Source organism: Garra rufa, chromosome 17, assembly GCF_049309525.1.
Source record: "Garra rufa chromosome 17, GarRuf1.0, whole genome shotgun sequence".
NCBI classification, from domain to species: Eukaryota; Metazoa; Chordata; class Actinopteri; order Cypriniformes; family Cyprinidae; genus Garra; species Garra rufa.
In genome coordinates this window covers 39,329,859-39,353,137 of record NC_133377.1, presented here as the reverse complement: position 1 = coordinate 39,353,137, position 23,279 = coordinate 39,329,859, and the positions used below count along the sequence as shown (strand labels likewise).

General features: G+C 29.7%; 1 protein-coding gene across 1 annotated transcript; it reads right to left on the bottom strand.

Moving 5' to 3' along the window:
- Positions 1–421: 421 nt before the first annotated feature.
- On the bottom strand, positions 422–16,146 carry LOC141290142 (cell division cycle-associated 7-like protein). The gene is made up of 10 exons (XM_073822347.1): positions 16,041–16,146; positions 15,484–15,558; positions 11,612–11,731; positions 11,134–11,520; positions 9,456–9,518; positions 9,148–9,318; positions 7,492–7,635; positions 7,262–7,411; positions 2,329–2,465; positions 422–792 (listed from the first exon to the last, which is right to left on the bottom strand). Exons 1-10 carry the CDS (start codon positions 16,068–16,070, stop codon positions 771–773), a joined length of 1,299 nt encoding a protein of 432 aa, XP_073678448.1. The 5' UTR covers positions 16,071–16,146; the 3' UTR covers positions 422–770.
- Between the last annotated feature and the right edge of the window lie 7,133 nt (positions 16,147–23,279).

Genomic DNA, 23,279 nt, shown 5'->3' with positions numbered 1-23,279 from the left:
CGGAGCTTCAGCGCGTGTTCGCGAATCATTTAGTTAAATGGTAAAAAACGTCAAACCATAAAGGCAGTACAATTCCATTTATTAGGTGAATCAAGAAAGAAATGTCTAAAAAAGTAAGGGATGTGTTGCGAGGTTAACAAAAATATATAAATATTTCAAATATAGTGAATTAATCTACAAACTTGATCATAATGCACAATGTTTCCATCTAACATGTATTTTGAGCTGTATCTCGTAGTTATGGAGTAAATATTAATGGAGTGCTTTGCTAGTTAGCAGTAAACTGGTTTGTGTTGGATGTTTTCTTTGGAATGGAAATATTGATAGAGCCAGTTTATGTTCACCTGAGACATAAAGGACCGTTTTTTTATGCCAAGATATCATGCATTTAATAAAAAAAAAAACTGCAGCATGTAAAATGTGAAATAAAAGGACCTTTATTTAAACTAGCTTCCAATAAAAAAGATTTTCAGAGAGAAAAACACAATTTGTGCAAATGAGAGAAAAGGCTCCGTAATCAGAAACATCTGTTACAGATCTCATGATATCTCTGCCTTTAATTAGCAGGAGAACAGTCAGATTCATTAAAACAAAAACAGTAAAAACAGTATAATATCATGAAGCGTAAAAGAAACGACTGGTTTGCATATGAGTGCCAAACACTGCCTTAAACTCTCAGGGTTTTCCTGCTCAAATGTTAAAAGTGTCAGGATCAGTGATGATCAGCGTGATTCCCATCAGGTGCGTCTGTGTCACACGGATAACGGTCTTCACTTCACATCCTTCTGCAGACTGAAACACACAACAGAAGAGAGCAGCATTAAAACCCTGCAGACTCAAGAGCAGCGGCTGCTTTCTGGAGAAATGGAGCCACACTTACAGGTCAGATCAGAGACCAGCAAAATACAGTGTATTAGCTAATCATTAAAGCAGCATGTCAAGATGTTCAGACTGAAACCACTTTCACACCTGACTGCTGTAATGTGATGCATCTCAGAATCAGTGAAGAAAAACTAAACTAATGTTGGGCAGCATTTGGTTTTGTTAATCAGGAATTGACTGCATGGTGAAATACAGTAATAAGAGGCTTTATATGAAAACATAAACCAGAGTTTAACAAACTTGAGGAACTACAGGTGGTTTGAGATTTGATTAAAAGCTAATTATTAATTACATCAAAAATAGTTTTTTAAAAATAAGAGAAATGAGAACGGCTAATAAATGCATAAACTTACGTTTAGAAATATCCTTTAAAAAAAAAAGGTATAAAATATTTATTATGAGGGTGGTTTGTGAGTTGATAAAGCTAATAATTGATAGATATAATAATTTGTTTTATATATAAAAATAAATAAAGTGTTAAATTAAAAATATCTACAATTAAAAAAAATAAAGGTGGTTTGTTGGGTTAATTTAAACAAATAATTAGTTACCATAACTTATTTAATAATTAGATTAAATAAAAAATATCTTTTTATTTATTTAAGAGATAATGAATAGCTAATAATTGCATCAGGAAAATATAGATTATCTAATAAATGTGTAAATAAATATTCATTATGGGGCTGGTTTGTGAGTTGATGAAAAGCTAATTAATTATATTTAAAAAAAAAAAAGTAAAAACATCTAAATGTATAAATACTAAACTGTTTTTAAAATATTTAAATTAAACAATCTCATGGCGGATTTATTTTAGAAAATATTGTTGTGCATACAAACAGTTTGTGAATCCGTTAAAAATAATAAAATATGTAATGAAATATATATTTAAACAAACAAAAAAACAAGGTAGGGTGGCAATTGATTTTATCGATTAAGAAAAAAAAAAAAAAATTGTATGACGAATAAGAGTTTAGATTTATTTATTTGTTTTCCTTTTTAATCTCTTTAATTTACTTTGTAATAATTCTAATGTATTTTATTTTAATGTTCACCTTTTTTTCCGCTTTATTTTTATTTAAGATAATTTATTATGATGAATAAGAGATTTTATACAAAAATCTCCAACATGAAGTGATAAACCAGGGTTTCCCAAACTGGGCTTTTTATGAGGAACTGTTTGTGAGTTCATGGAAAACTTAATCAGAAAAAAATAAAATAAATAAATAAATGTGTCAAGAAATACAACTAAAATAAATATTAAAAAAATAAATGTAAAAAAATGTTTATGGGCATGTCAAGTCATCAGAACCCAGATGGAAAAATAAGTGCACCTCCATAATGTACTTAAGTGCAAAATTAGTGTGAAAATAAAGCACTGGGAAAAGCATGAACATGCAAAAGTTGTTGAAATCTGTTCAAATGTCTGGGTGTTGAATATGAATTGACCTTTCCAGATAGTCGCGGACGTTGTCGTGTCCGTAGAATTTGGCGAGTCTGGTGAGAGCTCCCGTCGCACAGCGTCCGTCCCGCTTGCGGCACAGACTGCAGTTACACACTCCTCGACAGATGGGACACTCCCACGACTGCAGGAACACAACAAACACACAACCAATGCTTACAAAACACCCCTTCAACATCCCATTTCTCATGACTTCTTCAGTTCTTTCATTTCAGTTTAGGTTCTTCATTATTATTGCATTTATTAGTATTTTGAATTAACTTTCATTTGTAGATTTTGTTTTCATTCTTATGTTTATTTTTATTTCAGTTTTAGTCATTTTAATATTATTTATAATTTAGTCGTTTTTTTCCATCTAATATTTGTTTTAATTTATTAGCCAAGTTATTTTTTGTTTTGTTATATATCTATTTAGCTTTATTTCAGTTAATTAGTGAAAATCATAATAATAATAGTTTTTTATTATTTGCTTGTATTTTTAATGAGGTTTAATTTACTTTAATTTACTCAGTGTAATTTATTTTGGTTAATTTTTAGCTTTATTTTTATTTAATTTTTTTCTAAAGATGTTTTGGTAACACTTTACAATAAGGTTCATTAGTTAACATTAGTTAACCACATTAGTTAACATGAACTAATAATGAACTGCACTTATACAGCATTTATTAACCTTTGTTAATGTTAATTTCAACATTTACTAATACATTATTAAAATTTTGTTAACATTAGTTAATGCAGCGTGAACTAACATGAACAATGAACAACTGTATTTGTTAACTAACGTTAATAAAGATTAGTAAATACAGTAACAAATGTACTGCTCATGGTTAGTTCATGTTAGTTAATACATTAACTAATGTTTAACTAATGAACCTTATTGTTACCGATGTTTTAGCTTTATTTTTATTTTTACACGTTTTTCATCTGATATTTCTTTTATTTCATATTCTTTTATTTCATATTCTTTTATGTTTTTAATGTTTTGTTAAATATTTAGCTTTATTTCAGTTAATTAGTAAAAATATAAATTTATTATTATTTTGCTAATGAGATATTTTTATTTATTTGTTTTATTTCAGATAATTTTTAGATTTATTTATTCACAAGCTTTAATTTACTCTAAATAATAATTCAGTGTATTTTAGTTTAGTTAGTTGGTAACAATTCTAATTTTCAAAATATAAAAATAATAATAACAATAATATTACATTTTCAGTTTTTTTGTTTTGTTGTTGATTTTTTAGCTTTAAATTTATTTTTATTTAAGTTTTTCCATCTAATAATTGTTTTTATTTATTAGCTAAGTTATTTTTGTTTTGTTAAATATCTATTTAGCTTTATTTCAGTTAATTAGTGAAAAAATTAAATAATAAGAATTTTTTATTATTTGCTTGCATTTTTAATGAGGTTTAATTTACTTAATTCAGTGTAATTTATTTTGGATAATTTTTAACTTTTTTTTTATTTTATTTTATAAAGATGTTTTAGCTTCAATTTTATTTTTACACGTTTTTCATCTGATATTTCTTTTATTTCATTTTTTAAAAATTACATTTTTAATGTCTTAATGTTTTGTTAAATATCTATTTAGCTTTATTTCAGTTAATTAGTGAAAATTGTTATTTTTAAGTTTTTTCATCTAATATTTGTTTTAATTTATTAGCTGAAAGTTATTTTTGTTTTGTTATATATCTATTTAGCTTTATTTCAGTTAATTAATGAAAATAATAATAACAGTTTTTTATCATTATTTGCTTGTATTTTTAATAAGCTTTAATTTACTTTGTAATAATTCAGTGTATTTTATTTCAGTTAGCAACCATTCTAATTTTTTTCTAGTTTTTTCTTTAGAATTTTTAGCTTTAATTTATATTTTTTCATTTTATTCTAAAGATGTTTTAGCTTTAATTTATTTTTATTTCAGTTTTAAGAAGTTTTACACGTTTTTCCATCTAATGTTTATGTTTTATTTCATTTATTCGCTGAAAGTTTTGTTTTGTTTTTTTTCAGTTAATTAGTGAAAATAGTTATTTGTAGATTTTTTTTTATTTATTCATAAGCTTTAATTAACTTTGAATCATAATTCAGTGTATTTTATTGTAGTTAGTTGGCAACAATTCTAATTTTCATAATTTGTTTAATTTATTTTATTTCAGTTTTAGTAATTTTAATACTTCCACTTTCAGTTCCAGTTAAGTTTTTTCCAGCTAATATTTATTTTGTTTTATTTATTAGCTGAAAGTTATTTTTGTTTCGTTAAATATCTATTTAGCTTTATTTCACTTAATTAATAGTTAAATAATAATAATAATAGTTTCAGCTTTATTTTTTTCAGTTTTAAGAATTTCTACACGTTTAATCTAATTTGTTTTATTGCATTTATTCGCTGAAAGGTATTTTTATATTTATTAAATGTCCATTTAGATTTAATTCATTTAACTAGTGAAAATAGTTATTTTAAGATTTATTTGTTTGTTTTCAGTTTTAATAAGATTTAATTTACTTAGTGTATCTTATTACAGTTAGTTGGCATTATTTCTAATTGTCACCAGTTAGATTTTTTAGGTTTAACTTATTTTATTTTTCGTGTTTCCATCTAATATTTATTTTATTTAAGGTTTAATTTATTTATTTTTATTTCAGATTTTTTTAAAAGATGTTTTTGCTTTAATTTATTTTTATTACAGTTCCAGTTAAGTTCATCCGTTTTATTTCATTTATTAGCTGAAATAGTTATATTTGTTTTGTTAAATATCCACTTACTTCTATTTCAGTTAATTAGTGAAGAGTTATTTTTAGATTTTTTTCATTTATATATTTGTTGTTATTTTTTCAGGGTTTTTTTTTTTTAGATTATTTAGCTTTATTTTTATTTCAGTTGCAGTTAAGTTTTTCATCTAATGTTTTTCATTTATTACCTTAAATAGTTTTATTTATTTGTTTTGTTAAATATCCATTTAGCTTCATTTCAGTTAATTAGTGAATATTAGTGAATTAGAGTTTAGATTTTATTTTTATAAAAAAAATTCAGCTTTTAAAAAAAACTATTTTTTTACCTTTTATTTTTTTCAGTTTTTTTTATTGTTTAGCTTTATTTTTATTTCAGATTTTTAAAAAAGATTTTTAGCTTTTTTTAATTAGTGAATGGTTATTTTTAGATTTTCTTTTATATATTTGTTTGTTTTTAGCTTTAATTTATTTTTATTTTAGTTTTTTTACTTGTATTTTTATTTCAGCTTTTTAAAAAAAAGATTTATTTTTTTTAATATCGTTTAGCTTTATTTCATATAATTATAGTTATTTCTATGTATTTGTTTTATAAAATATTTATTTTAGTTAATAAGTAAATTGTTTTTTTATTTTTCTATTTATTTATTTTTCATTTAAGCTTTAGTTTGTTTTAAATTATTTTTATTTAATTTATTAATTGTTTAGTTTTTGGTTATATTTTTTTTCTATTAAGGTTTAAATTTATTTATAGCCTAAATGTAATTAATTTCAGTCAGTTGCCAAAATAACATTTCTATTTTTCACTTAAAGGATAACTATTGCCAAAATGCAACCTGGGCTGTTTTTTTTTACTGTAAACGAGACAAACTTATATCTAAAAGCGTAATTACGACAAACGAGCCGTTTTTGAGATTGACCGTGATTTAGTTTTGTGGTCAATGGCCTGTGAATGGGAGAACTCGACACACCATGAAACTTAGCTGGAAGTATCTCCTGGGTCTCTACACATGAACTCCAGCATTGAGAACATTGTTTGTGTACACAGAGTTTACTAAAAAGAAAGGTTTTTGAACAACTCACTTTCACTGTTTGAGTTTCCGCTCGCGGCCGTCTTGCCAGTCAAGAAGTGTCCATCTCCGAATGCGAGGATGATAGCTCCTAAAGCATATTTCCATATAAATGCACGGCTAATTCGTTGTTTTGTCGCAAGTGAAAAACAATATTAACCGTCTAGTTGTAAAAAGAGCCTCATATAAGCCTAATATTTCATCCTAGGGAGTCCATTCATTCGCATTCGGAGATCGACACTTCTTGACTGGCAAGACGGCCGCGAGCGGAAACCCAAACAGTGAAAGTGAGTTGTTCAAAACCTTTCTTTTTAGTAAACTCTGTGTACACAAACAATGTTCCCAATGCTGGAGTTCATGTGTAGAGACCCAGGCTATACTTCCAGCAAAGTGTCATGGTGTGTCGAGCCTTCTTAGTGTTGTAAAAATATCGATTTTGATGCGCTCAAAGTTATGCCCCTAGTACTCCCATCCACCGGCCATTTGACCACAAAACTAAATCACGGTCAATCTCAAAAACGGCTCGTTTGTCGTAATTATGCTTTTAGATATAAGTTTGTCTCGTTTACAGTAAAAAAAACCAGCCCAGGTTGCATTTTTGCAACAGTTATCCTTTAAGTTTTTCATCTAATATGTGGCCCTGGACCACAAAACCAGTCATAAGGTTAAATTTGACAAAACTGAGATGTATACATCATACGAAAGCTCAATAAATAAGCTTTCTATTGATGTATGGTTTGTTAGGATTGGACAATATTTGGCCGAGATACATCTATTTGAAATCAGAAATCTGAGGGTGCAAAAAAATCAAAATACTGAGAAAATCACCTTTAAAGTTGTCCAAATTAGGTTCTTAACAATGCAAATTACTAATCAAAAATTACATTTTGATATATTTACAGTACGAATTTTACAAAAAAATCTTCATGGAACATGATCTTTACTTAATTTCCTAATGATTTTTGGCATAAAAGAAAAATCAATAATTTTGACCCATACAATGTATTTTTGGCTATTGCTACAAATATACCCCAGCGACTTAAGACTGGTTTAGTGCTCCAGGGTCACATATTTGTATTTTATTTTTAATGAAGAGTATTTTGAGTTGCTAGCGGTGTCTTACGGGGTCCAGCAGCGCGGTGCGGACGTCTTCTCCGTAGCGGTTGCGTAAGCAGGGTCCGCAGAACTGCCCTTTGACCCCGCCGCAGTACAGGCCCCTGCACTCAGTCTTGGTGTCCAGGGTTTTCTGACGGCACTGGTGACACGTGCTGCCCTGAGATCATTAGTACGTATTATTATTATTACGTTATTATACATCACAAAACCACAACACAACAGCCACTGAACACTCACGTTCTCCTTATCAAGGATTTTGTCTTTAGCGCGGTCGGCGACGTTCTCCAGCTCTTCTTCAGTGATGTCCTCCGGCATTCGTATGGAGTCACGCGAGCGACGTTTTCTCTGTTTGGGTCGAACATCTCCCAGACTCTCATTAACCTGCAGAACAACCAAACCAATGTCACATCAGTTAATTAAGAAAAACTGTTGTGTTCAGATTGTGTTTAGTTCAGAGTCAGGAAATATTAATGCACCTTAAATAGTACTTATTTCTTATTTCTAATCTTCGTTTTAGTATACATTTTTCTTCTAATATTTACATTTGATTTTATTTAATTTATTAGGTGAAACATTTGTTTTTTAAATGTCTTTAGCTTTTTAATGCGTTTGTTTGTTTCTAATTTTTTCTATTTTCTTATTAGTTTTTTTATATTTTATTACTTTTTTTTATTAGAAAATAACGCACCAAAAATATTACTTATTTTATTAAAATATGACTTATTTCATTTATTAGTTGAAACAGTTTATGTTTTTTTTTTTTTTTTTATGTCTGTTTATCTTTTTTGTTTATTAGTTGAAATCTTAGATGGGAAAAAAAATACGAATTACTATTTCAACTAATAAACAAATAAAAAAGACGAAGAGACATTTAAAAAACAAAAACTATTTCAACTAATAAATGAAAAAAATCAACTAAACATTTTAGATGAAAAACTTGAATAAAAAAAACTTTAAATGAAAATTATAAATAAGCTGAAGTACTAAAATTAGTATTTCTGGTGCGTTTTTCCTAAATTGGAGGGAAAAAAAGAAAATAAGCAAAACTAAATAAAAAAATAGCATTTCATCATTTAAACAAATATTATTTACAATAGAAAAACAATTTCAACTAATAAATGAAATTAAAATGCACAAATTATTTAACTATTTATTTTAATTTCATTTTTTAGTCAGGAAATGATAAAAATACTATTAATAGTATTAAAAATAATATTTTAGTACTTCAACTTATTTCATTTTAGTTTACTACTAGTTTACTATATATATATATTTTTTTTAATTTTATGTATTAGTTGAAATAGTTTTATTGTCATTTTTGTTTAAATGACTATTTCAATTTATTAGTTGAAAGTAATTTTAGATTTAGTTGTTAGCTTATTTATTATTATTATTATTTATTTGTTTGTTTTACTAGCTTTCTTTTTTCCAATTCAGGAAAAGACATTGCACCAAAATACAAATGTTTGTATTTTAACTTCTTTTTATTTTAGTTTAAGTTGTTAATGTAATATTTACATTTTATTTCATTTATTAGTTGTAACAGCCTGTTTGTTTATTTATTTATTCATTTATTTTAATTTAATTTAGTTGAAACAGTAATTTTGTTATATTTTGTAATATTTTAATTTATTTGTTTCAATTCAGGAAATAATAATAATGCACCAAAAATACAAATACAAAACAAAAACAATTTCAATTTATCTTTAACTTTATATTTGTATTAAAAAATATAAATATATTTTTATTATTTTATTAAATATTTTTATTGAATTAAATTAATACATAATATTTTTATAGAAAAAAATGTTTTTGGTGCCATTATAATATGATGTTTTTGGTTTTCTACAGTAAGTTTGGATGACTTTTTTGAAAGATTTGTGTGTCTCTTGCCTCCATCAGGCGTTTAATGTCGAACTGTCCGCTCTCTCTCCTCTGAGGAGCTGGTTTTTCCTCCACTTCGATCCCAAAATGCTCTGGGGGTCTCGCTTTGCGGCCCGGGTTTCGTCTCTCGACCTGAACCTCTGAAAAGCGCCGTTTCGGGGTGGATTGCTTCTTTTTCTTCTATTTAGGGAACAGATAAAACACCATTAAAAAGAGAAGATTCATTATGTAATTATACTGGTTAGATATGAAGAGAAAACAGCATTTTCTGGTGTGTTCTGTGTAGGTGTTTGGTGCAGGGGATTGTGGGATCTTACCGTAGGTGTCGTCTTAGACGGAAGCTCAGGCAAAGAACTCAAGTCAGCGAAAAGTTTTGCAAGCTGCAAGAAAAGATTTGTTTTTAAAGTTAATGTAAACATCCAAGATATTATTTAAAAAAAATAAAATTTATATATATATATATATATATATATATATATATATATATATATATACACACACACACACACACACACATCAATACTATACTGAAATTAATAATTGTTGCAAAATACATGCCAATACTGATATGAATTCATATTCTACTTAATCTTATAATATTAAATGTTACCATTTTAAAAAATAAATTGATAAAATGGTAAAAAAAAAAAATATAAAATGCTGTTTTGAATTCCATTTTCATAAAAAAACCTTATAACAGTATAAATATAAAAATAGTATACAGTTTATTTAAAAAAAACAAAATTAATTACATTAAAAAACATGTAGTATTTATACAAAAACTGCTGTTTTGGATTAATTTTTTTTTTTAAATATATAAATATAAAAAAAAAAAACATTATTAGTAGTAGTAGTAGTAGTAGTAGTATTAAATGAATACAATAAATGTGGCTTTGAATTTAAATTTTCTAAACATTTTTATAACCAAAATGCTGTTTTGAATTATATTTTATTTGACAAAAATATAAAAAAACAATGAAAAGGTACAAATTTTATAATTATTAGTTACAAATATGTGGAAAATGCTGTTTTAAATAACATTATAGTATAAATATAAGCATAGTAAGTATTATTTTAAAACAAAATGAATGAATTTCAATTTATACAAAAACAGCTGTTTTGGATTATATTTAAATATATATAAATATTTTAAAACAAATTTTAAAAAGTTAAAATTATTATATAACAATTCAAATATATACAAACACTTGAATTACAATTTTAAATTGTATTAAATGTATTTAATTTTCATAATCACAATAGAATAAATATACAAATAGTATAAATACTATATTAAAACAATTTATTTAATTTAAAAAAAAAAATACATGTACGTACAATTTATACAAAAAGTGTTGTTTTGGATTATATTTCATTTTTAAAAATATAAAAAACTTGAAACAATTTTATTAATATTATTATTAGTAGTAGTAGCGTTTTAAAAATAATCCATAAATACAATAAATACGGTTAATTGTATTAATTTATAATAATTTAAACTTAATTTTAAAAAGTGCAATAGTATAAATGTATACAAATATTTTTTTAAAACATTATGTACAAATATATACAAAAACTGCAGTTTTGAATTTTATTTTAAAAATTCTAAATATTTAAAAACTAATTTAATTTCAAAATAAATTTTAAAAAGTGAAATAACATTTTTTAATTGTTTTGAAAAAAAAAAGAATATAACATTAATACAATTGTGATCAAATTTTTTTTTTTTTACAAATAAAAAATATAATTCAAAACTGCAGTTTTTGTATAAATTGTACATAATGTTTTAAAAGAGTATTTATAAATCGTTTATGTTTTATTATTATTAATATTAATATTTATAAATGCCATTTCTAAACTATTATAAAATTTTAAAAACATAATTAAGTAAAATATAAGATTACAATATGTGAAATATATATTTTAAAAAATTAACTACATAAAAAAAAAGCATAACATAATATTATTTTAAACCAAAATAGATGAAAACAATACCATAGCTTTATTTTCTTCGATGTTTTTGGCCCGTTTGCTCAGTATCTGCATCTCTTCATCGGTCAGTAGACTCTCCACATTGGTCACTTTATCAGAAGGTTTCGATTGGCTCTCTGCTCGCATACGCTCATATAAAGTAGGCTCTTTCGATTGTTCTGGTTCACGCCGCTTCCTGTTTCCTCCAGCAGGCTTCACGCTTGGGGGCGGGGCTGGAGGCGGAGCTTCCTTGTTGCCTTTTTTGGCCGTGTTCCGTTTAGGGGCGGGGCCTCTTTTGCTGGGAAACTTGAACGCGACGCACAATGCAGAGCTGCGCCTCTTTTTAGACGCCGGTTCCTCTCCGTCAGAATAAAAGCCGTTGTCGTCGCTGTCTTCATCAGACGCTCCACTCTGCAGATGACATTTGATTTTAATTATATATATATGATTTAAAAAAATAATTTGCCTAAAATTGAAAAGTTGTTTTTTTAGTCATATTCACCATGGGTTTTCTCCAGTCGCACTCCTCCACCGTAAAACCCTCGAACTCGCCCTCGCTCTCGGTGTCCATGAAGGCCTGCGCCAGCTCATCTCTGATGTTTTTGGACCTGAAGCAAACATCCTGACAGAGAAAGTGACAGAACGCATTATTATTCCTGGATTGTGCGAAAACCATCTCAATTATTAATAGCGCTGTTTTGCAGCTCCTGCCAAATCAGAAGAGATCAGCAGCACCAAGGAGACCTGCCACGCGCTTGGGTTTTCTCCAGCATATTTGTATTTCTAATACGAACTCAGAAACGCTAATGAAACAGTTCTTTCTCAAACGGAGGAGACATGGCAGCTTTAGTTAAAACATTGCTTGTAAGAAGTGAAGCACGTCTTTTGAACACATGATGGTCTGTGGTTTCCTCAAGGCAGATGGAGGAGATCTGGAGACTGACAGAGACACGTCAGAGAAATACAGGCTGTCAGCTGAAGCTATCCAGGGACAGCAAGAAAAAAAAAAATCAATTCTCTAGATCAGTTGTTCAATAAAATCATGGAGAACTACAACAGAGAAAATCAGGGTCAGACCTCGATAGATCAGGGTTATCATTATCAACTAAAAATCACACACACTCAAAAACGGAAATCAAATATTTTAATGTTAATTGAAATACATAAAAATAAGTTCTAAATTTTTGTAAAACATAATTAGATATATGTAACTTTTTGTGTGTGGTTTTAGTTTAGAACTTAAATTCTAAAAAATATATAATAATTTATATAGAAAGTTGAAGTACTAAAATTAACTAAATACTATATAGACATTAAAAAAAATAAGAATCACAAAAAAACTGAAACAAGATATTTTAATGTAAATTTAAATAAAATAAGTTCAACATTTTTGCCAAAAATAATGACATTTTATACATATCAACTTTTTTTGTGTGTGGTTTTAGTTTAGAACATAAATTCTAAAAATATGTAATAATTGTATAATTTATATAGAAAGTTGAAGTACTAAAACTAATAACTAAATACTACATATACATTAAAAATATAAAATCACAAAAAACAGAAATAATATATTTTAATGTTAATTAAAAAAATCTATTCTAATTTAAACAATTATATAAGCACTTTTTAGCTAACGTTTATTTCAAGAATTTTTGTGTGTGGTTTTAGTTTAGAACATAAATTCTAAAAATACATAATTGTATAATAATTTATATAGAAAGTTGAAGTACTAAAATAAACTAATAACTAAATACTATATAGACATTAAAAATATAAAATCACAAAAAAAACAGAAATAATATATTTTAATGTTAATTAAAAAACAATTCTAATTTAAACAATTATATAAGCATTGTTTAGCTAATGTTTATTTCAAGTAATTTTTTGTGTGGTTTTAGTTTAGAATATAAATTCTAAAAATATATAATAATTTATATAGAAAGTTGAAGTGCTAAAATAAACTAACTAAATACTATATAGACATTAAAAAACTGAATAATATATTTTAATGTTAATTTAAATAAAATAAATTCTAATTTAAACAATTATATAAGCACTTAGTTAACGTTTATTTCAAGAATTTTGTTGTTGTTTTAGTTTAGAACAAATTCTAAAAAATATTATAATGGTATAAAAACTGCATATAAAGTATATAAAAAAAATATATATATATATTTTAATGTTAATTGAAATAAAATAAGTTCTAAATTTTTTAAAAAAATAATTACATATAATTTTACATATAGTAACTTTTTTTGTGTGGTTTTAGTTTAGAACATAAATTCTAAAATATATAATAATTGTATAATAATTTATATAGAAAGTTGAAGTACTAAAATTAACTAAATACTATATAGACATTAAAAAAACTGAATAATATATTTTAATGTTAATTTAAATAAAATAAATTCTAATTTAAACAATTATATAAGCACTTTTTAGCTAATGTTTATTTCAAGAAATTTTTTGTGTGGTTTTAGTTTAGAACATAAATTCTAAAAAATATTATAATGGTATAAAAATGTATATAGAAAAAACTGCATATAAAGTATATAAAAAAAACAAATAAAATGTTTTAATGTTAATTGAAATAAAATAAGTTCTAAATTTTTGTAAAAAATAATTACATACAATTTTATATTTAGTAACTTTTGTGTGGTTTTAGTTTAAAACAAATTCTAAAAATATATAATAATTGTATAATAATTTATATAGAAAGTTGAAGTACTAAAATAAACTAATAAGTTATAACTAAATACTATATAGACATTAAAAAACTGAAATAATATATTTTAATGTTAATTTAAATAAAATAAATTCTAATTTAAACAATTATATAAGCACTTTTTAGCTAATGTTTATTTCAAGAAATTTTTTGTGTGGTTTTAGTTTAGAACATAAATTCTAAAAAATATTATAATGGTATAAAAATGTATATAGAAAAAACTGCATATAAAGTATATAAAAAAACAAATAAAATGTTTTAATGTTAATTGAAATAAAATAAGTTCTAAATTTTTGTAAAAAATAATTACATACAATTTTATATTTAGTAACTTTTGTGTGGTTTTAGTTTAAAACAAATTCTAAAAATATATAATAATTGTATAATAATTTATATAGAAAGTTGAAGTACTAAAATAAACTAATAACTAAATACTATATAGACATAAAAAAAACTGAATATATTTTAATGTTAATTTAAATCAAATAAATTCTAATTTAAACTAAATTATATAAGCATTGTTTAGCTAATGTTTATTTCAAGTAATTTTTTTGTGTGGTTTTAGTTTAGAACATAAATTCATATAAAACAAAGTATATAAAACAAAGTATATAATAAACTAATAAAATATTTAAATGTTAACTGAAATAAACGAAGTTCTAAATTTTTGTAAAAAAAATAATTCATATAATTTTACATATAATAACTTTTTTTGTGTGTGGTTTTAGTTTAGAACATAAATTTTAAAAATATGTAAGAATTGTATAATAATTTATATAGAAAGTTGAAGTACTAAAACTAATAACTAAATACTATATAGACATTAAAAATATAAAATGTTAATTTAAATAAAATAAATTCTAATTTAAATGAAATAAACATTAGCTAAACAATGCTTATATAATTAAGTAATTTTTTTGTGTGGTTTTAGTTTAGAACAAATTCTAAAAAAATTATATAATATAGTGTATATATATACACATTACACACACAAACACACATACATACACACTTTCTTTTTTTGCTTATGACTTTAAGTTGAAGCCGAAAACCTAAGTAAACAATATAATAAGTTAAAATTAAAATAAAATCAATTATAAATTAAAATAGCCAAAAACCTCAGTAAATGTAAAAAGCAACCAATATAATAATATATAATAAAAGTAATACATTTGAAATAACACTCTGTGGTTTTAATTTGTTTAAAGAAATAAAAATAAATGAATAAAAAAAAAAAAAAAAACTAATGACTTCGTTACTAAAACATAACTAAAATGAAAACTTAAAAACACCCTAAAATTAAAGAGAAAACAGAATATATATATATATATATATATATATTTTAAAAAAAATCTAATCTAAAATAGTAACAAAAACTACTACAGTTTAAAATGAAATGGTTTTAACATACAGCAGCACACTTTGTGGTTTTAAAACTTTAGTATTTTTTTGTTTATGCACACATAAAAGGAAATGTTCTCCCACAAATCAGTTCCAAATATTATCAAATCATTTATAATAATTAACATTAATTTCTGCCAATGTCAATGATACCAAAATCCCTTTAAGGCATTATATATATATATTCTATTTATTTTTTTATTATATATTATTAGTAGTAGTATTGTATAGTCTTTGATACTAACAGGTTTCCAGGATCCCTTTAATCGGATGCTGTCTCTGCTGTCCTTTGACAGATCTGTCACCTCCAGCTGCTTTGCCTGACAAAAGCAAGAGGTTTATTACAGCAAACATTGAATAATAAAAAATATTTATATTTAAATAATAATAATAATAAATAAGAATAACCAATGCATTATAATTATTATTAGTAACATTAATAATAATATGCATTGCATTAAAAAAACATTATTAATATGTCATTTAACTATTATTAACTTGGTGCAGACATCAAAACATATCCATAACTTCAAAACAAAGTTTTGAATATCTAGAAAAAACGCATTTTAACAAGTTTTACCAAACAATGCAGACTTTACTAATTCACTTTGCTGATGATTAGTTTCTGTGTCTCATTAAATATGCATTCACACACGTTTCAAAGCGAGGATCATCGCTGCTAAGTTTCTGCATGTAACTTTAGGTTATGTGTGTGCATGCAGTCACACAACTCTCTCTACCATCGCTGTTTCTAAGATCTGAAGCACATTTATCAATGAAAAACACTCCGGATCGCTCTTACCTTCAAGGTTGCTCTGCGGGTTTTGATCATTTTAAGATTTAAAGTGATTTTTCGTGCTTATCAGTGTGTGATTAAAACTCTTTAATGAATGAAAGGTTTAAAAAACAACACGAGGACAGGAGCATGTGAGGAAACCGAGGGGTGAGTGTGTTCTGAGTTCATAACTAAAGATGTCATTATTTTACTTTGACTTCGTTGTTATTGGCTTAGTGCGTATTATATAGTTTAAACATAAACATTTAATGATCAATACAAGATAAATAAGTCTCCGTTATTAACTTTAATGTGAGTTTGCTCGAACGCGCCCCCCCTCGATCGCGCCTGCGGTCTGAATGGAACAGTCCAGAGTGCTCGCTTTGCAATTTCGCGGGAAATGCCGCCTCATACAATCAAAGCGTGTTCAGGCAATGAATAAAGTTAGTGTTTATTTCATTTATAAACGCAGTTAGACTTTCAGAGGCTTTTTGATTATATCAGTCAGCATAACAACTATAACATCTCTCCACAGAGCCAAAAAATAGTTTGATAGAATATTTTATTATAAAACATGGCATAGTACACACTGCTTAGTGTTTATGACGCCCGAACATTTTGTTTAAAGGGACAGTTCACCCAAAAATTAAAATGTATCCACCCTCATTTTATTTCAAAACCTGTAGGAGTTTCGTTCTTCTGTTGAACACAAAAGAAGATATTTTGAAGAATGTTGCTGACCCACTTTACGGTTGCCATTGACTTCCATAGTATGGAAAAAAAAAACTATGGAAGTCAATGGGGACCAGCAACTGTTTGGTTACTAACATTTTTCAAAATATCTTCTTTTATGCTAAAGAAAGAAACTCATACAGGTTTTGAACAACTTGAGGGTGAGTAAATGATTACAGAATCAGTGTTGCCAAGTCTGCAGGTTGAAGCAACCCTAATATCATTAAATTTAGCACCTGGAATGCAAACTACCCGGGGAAACCTGCCAAAAGAAATGTGCATTTTAACCCCCAGAATGCAATTTTTACAAAATTTACTCAATTTTTACTAAATTTAGCGTAATTAAGCTGTTGCCGCAGGTTGAAGCGAATGAAATAGTACACACTGATAAGTGTTTATGTCGCTCAAACATTGTGTTTACAGGGACGTAGGGGCGCCGTTAGGACAATTCTAAGGGCCCACGCCTTTTAGGGGCCCCCAGAGATCTGCTTTTGTGTGTTAGGGGGGGCCCAACCTCATATTTTGTCATAGGGCCCAAAATTGCGAGCGGCGCCCCTGCAGGGACGGTTCACCCCAAAATTAAAATGCATTCATCCTCATTTTATTTCAAAACCTGTAGGAGTTTCTTTCTTCTGTTGAATACAAAAGAAGATATTTTAAAGAATGATGCTGATCCTCTTCACGGTTCCCGCTGACTTCAATAGTATGGAAAAAATACTATGGAAGTCAACAGGGCCCAGTAACTTCTTGGTTACTAACACTGTTCCAAATATCTCCTTTTGTGTTCAACAGAAGAACAAAACTCTTACAGGTTTTGATCATCTTGAGGGTGAGTAAATGACAGAATCAGTGTTGCCAAGTCTGCAGGTTGAAGCAACCCTAATATCATTAAATTTAGCACCTGGAATGCAAACTACCCGGGGAAACCTGCCAAAAGAAATGTGTATTTTAACCCCCAGAATGCAATTTTTACGGGGGAGCCCCCTCAAAGTGTGACTGGGCTAGTTTTGAGTAGCAATTGGGCGGGTTTTGTTGTGAAAACCTGGCAACCCTGGACAGAATTTTAATTTTTGGTTGAACTATCCCTTAAGTTGGCAACTGATAGAATAAAAAATGGAATAGTACAGACTGATGAGTGTTTGTGATGCTCAAACATTGTTTTTAAAGGGACAGTTCACCCACAAATTAAATGTATTCCCCCCTATGTTAGGCTGTCCGGTCAAAAAAAAAAAGTAAAAACATATCTGACATACAGCTCAAAATTTTCCACCCAGTTAGATTCCAACCTGTTAGGGCTATAAACCTAACAGGGTGGAATGTGAAACTAACAGGGTGGAAATTCAAATAGAATAAATAGTATTTATTGTATATTGCAAATTGATTTGCATTTTAATAAGTGAAATAAGTATTTGATCCCCTGTCAATCAGCAAGATCTCTGGCTCCTAGGTGTTTTTTATACAGGTAAAGAGCTGAGATTAGGAGCACTTTCTTAAGGGAGTGCTCCTAATCTCAGCTTGTTAACTTTAAAAGACACCTGTCCACAGAAGCAATCAATCAACCAGATTCCAAACTCTCCACCATGGCCAGGACCAAAGAGCTGCCCAAGGATGTCAGGGACAAGATTGTAGACCTACACAAGGCTTAAATGGGCTACAAGACCATCACCAAGCAGCTTGGTGAGAAGGTAACAAGAGTTAGTGTGATTATTCGCAAATGGAAGAAACAAAATAACTGTCAGTCTCCCTCGGTCTGGGGCTCCATGCAAGATCTCACCTCGTGGAGTTTCAATGATCATGAAAACAGTGAGGAATCTGCCCAGAACTACACGGAAGGATCTTGTCAATGATCTCAAGGCAGCTGGGACCATAGTCACCAAGAAAACAATTGGTAACACACTACGCGGTGATCCTGCCAATTCTGCAGCACCCGCAAGGTCCCATACCCAAGAAAGCCCATGTACCAATTTGCCAGTGAACATCTCCATGATTCAGAGGAGAACTGGGTGAAAGTGTTGAGGTCAGATGAGACCATAATCAAGCTCTTTGGCATCAACTCAACTCGCCGTGTTTGGAGGAGGAGGAATGCTGCCTATGACCCCAAGAACACCATCCCCAATGTCAAACATGGAGGTGGAAACATGCTTTGGGGGTGTTTTTCTGCTAAGGGGACTGGACAACCGCACCGCATCAAAGGGACGATGGACGGGGCCATGTACTGTCAAATCTTGGGTAAGAACCTCCTGCCCTCATTGAAACCTGATTTATGATCCAAAACACACAGCCAAGGCAACAAAGGCTCAAGAAGAAGCGCATTAAGGCCTTGGAGTGGTCTGGCCAGTGTCCAGACGTCAATCCCATAGAAAATCTGTGGTGGGGGCTGAAGGTTCGAGTTGCCAAACGTCAGCCTCGAAACCTTAATGACTTAGATCTGCAAAGAGGAGTGGGACAAAATCTCGCCTGAGATGTGTGCAAACCTGGTGACCAACTACAAGAAACCAAGCACTAAGTCATGTTTTGTGAAGGGGTCAAATATTTATTTCACTTATTAAAATGCAAACCAATTTTATAACTTTTTTGAAATGTGTTTTTTGTTGTTATTCAGTCTTTCATTGTTCAAATAAACCTACTAGTAAAATTATAGACCTGATAATTTCCATGTCAGTGGGCAAACATACAAAATCATCGAGGGATCAAATAATTATTTTCCCCACTGTAGTAAAAGATAATACATAGCTTTATGTCACAAACTGTAAGCAGAAGATGGAAAGAAAAAAAAAGAAGAATAGAAATTTGTAAATATTAAGTTTCTGTGCATAATAAGTGCCTGTAAACAAGGGCACCACTGTCCATATAATGTTGTTTGTTTATTTAGTTGATCAACATGAATTGCATATTTTGTCTATATTTTGTGAGGGGAGGAGCATTAACAGCATATACAGGTGCATCTCAATAAATTAGAATGTTGTGGAAAAGTTAATTTATTTCAGTATTCAACTTGAATTGTGAAACTTGTGTATTAAATAAATTTAATGGACACAGACTTAAGTAGTTACTTAAGTAGTTTAAGTCTTTGGTTCTTTTAATTGTGATGATTTGGCTCACATTAAACAAATCCACCAATTCACTCTCAACAAACTAGAATACTTCATAAGACCAATAAAAAATGAAAAATAAACATTTTTAGTGAATTGTTGGCCTTCTGGAAAGTATCTGCTTTTACTGTCCATGTACTCAATACTTGGTAGGGGCTCCTTTTGCTTTAATTACTGCCTCATTTCGGTGTGGCATGGAGGTGATCAGTCTGTGGCTCTGCTGAGGTGGTATGGAAGCCCAGGTTTCTTTGACAGTGGTCTTCAGCTCATCTGCAGTTTTTAGTCTCTTGTTTCTCATTTCCCTCTTGACAATACCCTATAGATTCTCTCTGGGGTTCAGGTCTGGTGAGTTTGCTGGCCAGTCAAGCACACCAACACCATGGTCATTTAACCAACTTTTGGTGCTTTTGTCAGTGTGGGCAGCTGCCAAATCCTGCTGGAAAATCAAATCAGCATCTTTAGAAAGCTGGTCAGCAGAAGGAAGCATGAAGTGCTCTAAAATTTCTTGGTAAACTGGTGCAGTGACTTTGGTTTTCAAAAAACACAGTGGACCAACACCAGCAGATGACACTGCACCCCAAATCATCACAGACTGGAAACTTAAAGGAACACTCCACTTTTTTTGGAAATAGGCTCATTCTCCAACTCCCCCCGAGTTAATAAGTTGATTTTTACCGTTTTGAAATCCATTCAGCCGTTCTCCTGTTCTGGCGATATCACTTTTTGCATAGCTTAGCATAGATCATTGAATCCTATTAGACCAATAGCATCGCGTTCAAAAATGACCAAAGACTCTCCATATTTGTTGTATTTAAAACTTGACTCTTCTGTAGTTATATCGTGTATTAAGACCGGTGGAAATGCAAAGCTGCGAGTTTCTAGGCTGATAAGATTAGGAACTACACTCCCATTCCGGCGTAATAGTCAAGGAAGTTTGCTGCCGTAATATGGCCGAAGCAGGCGGAGTATTATCAGAAATGAGTTCCCAGCTAGTTTAGCATTTGCACATGTGCTGCGTGGTATTACTGCTCCTGCTTCGGCCTTATTACGGCAGCAAACTTCATTGACTATTACGCCGGAATGGGAGTGTAGTTCCTAATCTTATCAGCCTAGAAAATCACAGCTTTGCATTTCCACCGGTCTTAGTACACGATATAACTACAGAAGAGTCAAGTTTTAAATAGGACAAATATCGAAACTCGTTGGTCATTTTTGAACGTGATGCTATTGGTCTCATAGGATTCAATGATTTATGCTAAGCTATGCTAAAAGTGATATCGCCAGAACAGGAGAACGGCTGAATGGATTTCAAAACGGTAAAACTCAACTTATTAACTCGGGGGGAGTTGGAGAATGAGCCTATTTCCAAAAAAAGTGGAGTGTTCCTTTAACTCTGGACTTTAAGCAACTTGGACTATGAGCTTCTCCACCCTTCCTCCAGACTCTAGGACCTTGCTTTCCAAAAGAAATACAAAACTTTTTCTTATCTGAAAGAGGACTTTGGACCACTGGGCAACAGTTAATTTCTTCTTCTCTTTAGCCCAGGTAAGACGCCTCTGACATTGTCTGTGGTTCAGGAGTGCCTTAACAAGAGGAATACGACAACGTCAGTGTTTGGAGGCTCTTGATGCCTTGACCCCAGCCTCAGTCCATTCCTCGTGAGGGTCACCCAAATTCTTGAATTGAATTTGCTTGACAAGCCTCTCAAGGCGGCGGTTTTCTCGATTGGCATATTTTTCTTCCAAAATTTTCCTTACACTCAACTTTCTGTTAACATGCTTGGATGCAGCACTCTGTGATCAGCCAGCTTCTTAAGCAATGAATAATTGTGGCTTACCCTCCTTGTAAAGGACCCTGCCAGATACGCAGTCTTCCCCATGATTGTGTAGCCTAGTGAACCAAACCGAGAGACCATTTTGAAGGCTCAGGAAACCTTTGCAGGTGTTTTGAGTTGATTAGATGATTGGCATGTCACCATATTCTAATTTGTGGAGATTTCGGTGGGTTTTTGATTAATGTGAGCCAAATCATCACAATTAAAAAAAGCAAAAGACTTAAACTACTTCAGCTTGTCTGCATTACATTTAATACATGAGTTTCACAATTTGAGTTGAATGACTGAAATAAATGACGTTTTCCACAACATTCTAATTTATTGAGATGCACCTGTATGTATGTTTTGACCATCCTTTTGGTAAAAACGGGCACGAAAAAGTAACAGTTCTTAATAATCTAGACATGTTATATTCATCAATAATAGTTTTGTTGTTATTTCAATAGCAAAAAAATACTAATATCCAACAATTACCCATTATGATAATTTTTTGAGTCCCTGAGCTTGACCATTATGTATTCCTTATAGCTAAACATATCACTATTTTGGTTAAAAATAAAAATTATTAAGTCAAAATGTTACTGGATACCAGGAATGACCCTTTAATAATGTCTACAGAAGAGAGCAAGAGCGTGCAGAAGCATGTTTTCTGTTGTAAACGATTTAAGTAACTTATGAAGTCACTGGAAGATAATAAGCCTGATCTAATCGTGAGGGCTATTGTTGTATTTGACGCGTGATTGCTCTGCTTGGATGCGCGTCTCTTCGCCCACAGATAATGCACGTCTCATTCTTTTCCCCCCATGTTTTCTGCTCAATTAGTAGCTAGTGAAGCGCTTTTTTTCTGGTTTGTCAGCACAAACACCTGCATCCGGAGACGTCCCCCATCAATACGGCTTTATTCCGCAAACCTTCACTTATGCGCTCAGCAAACGGGCGCGCGGATGACAGCGAAATGATACGGTACCGGCGCAACGCGCGCGGGAAATCACAGTGCGCGCGGCCCGCCCGCGCAGCGCGCCATTTCACAGCAGGTAGCGGCACATAAAGAAGGCAAATTACCAACAGCTGGTTAAGCTTTGTTTAGCTGCCTGCTTTTGTTGTTTTCAAGCACTTGGCACTCAAAGTCAAAGACAAACCAGTGGCTGTGTCACAAAACCTAGCTGCTGCATTTTTTAGCACACTAATTGAGCTGCCTATACGCAGCATGTTTGGCCTTGTGTCTCAAATGCATGGTAGATGGCTACTAAAATTGTTACCTAACAAGTGAGGGAAGTGTTAGCTGTAAGTACGCAAATCTTCAGGATTGTTCACTCGTGCAAACTTCACTTTCTGATATAAAATGACTTTTGTTTTCATGATTGTAACTTCTTATAGTTTGGCAGTGCATCAGGACGATGAAAACGATTTCAGAAAGCAAGCACGGAAATGTAATTTAATGCAGACATGCAAACAGAAACACATTAAAAGATACAAATTAAGAAAGTACAGGTGCAATAGCGAAGTAGCAGTATAAATAAAATAAATGTAAAAATAAAAATACTTCAAAAGTATGCAGAGCGCATTAAAAGTGAGTCAATGGCGACCCCTAGAGGTCATTATAGAGAA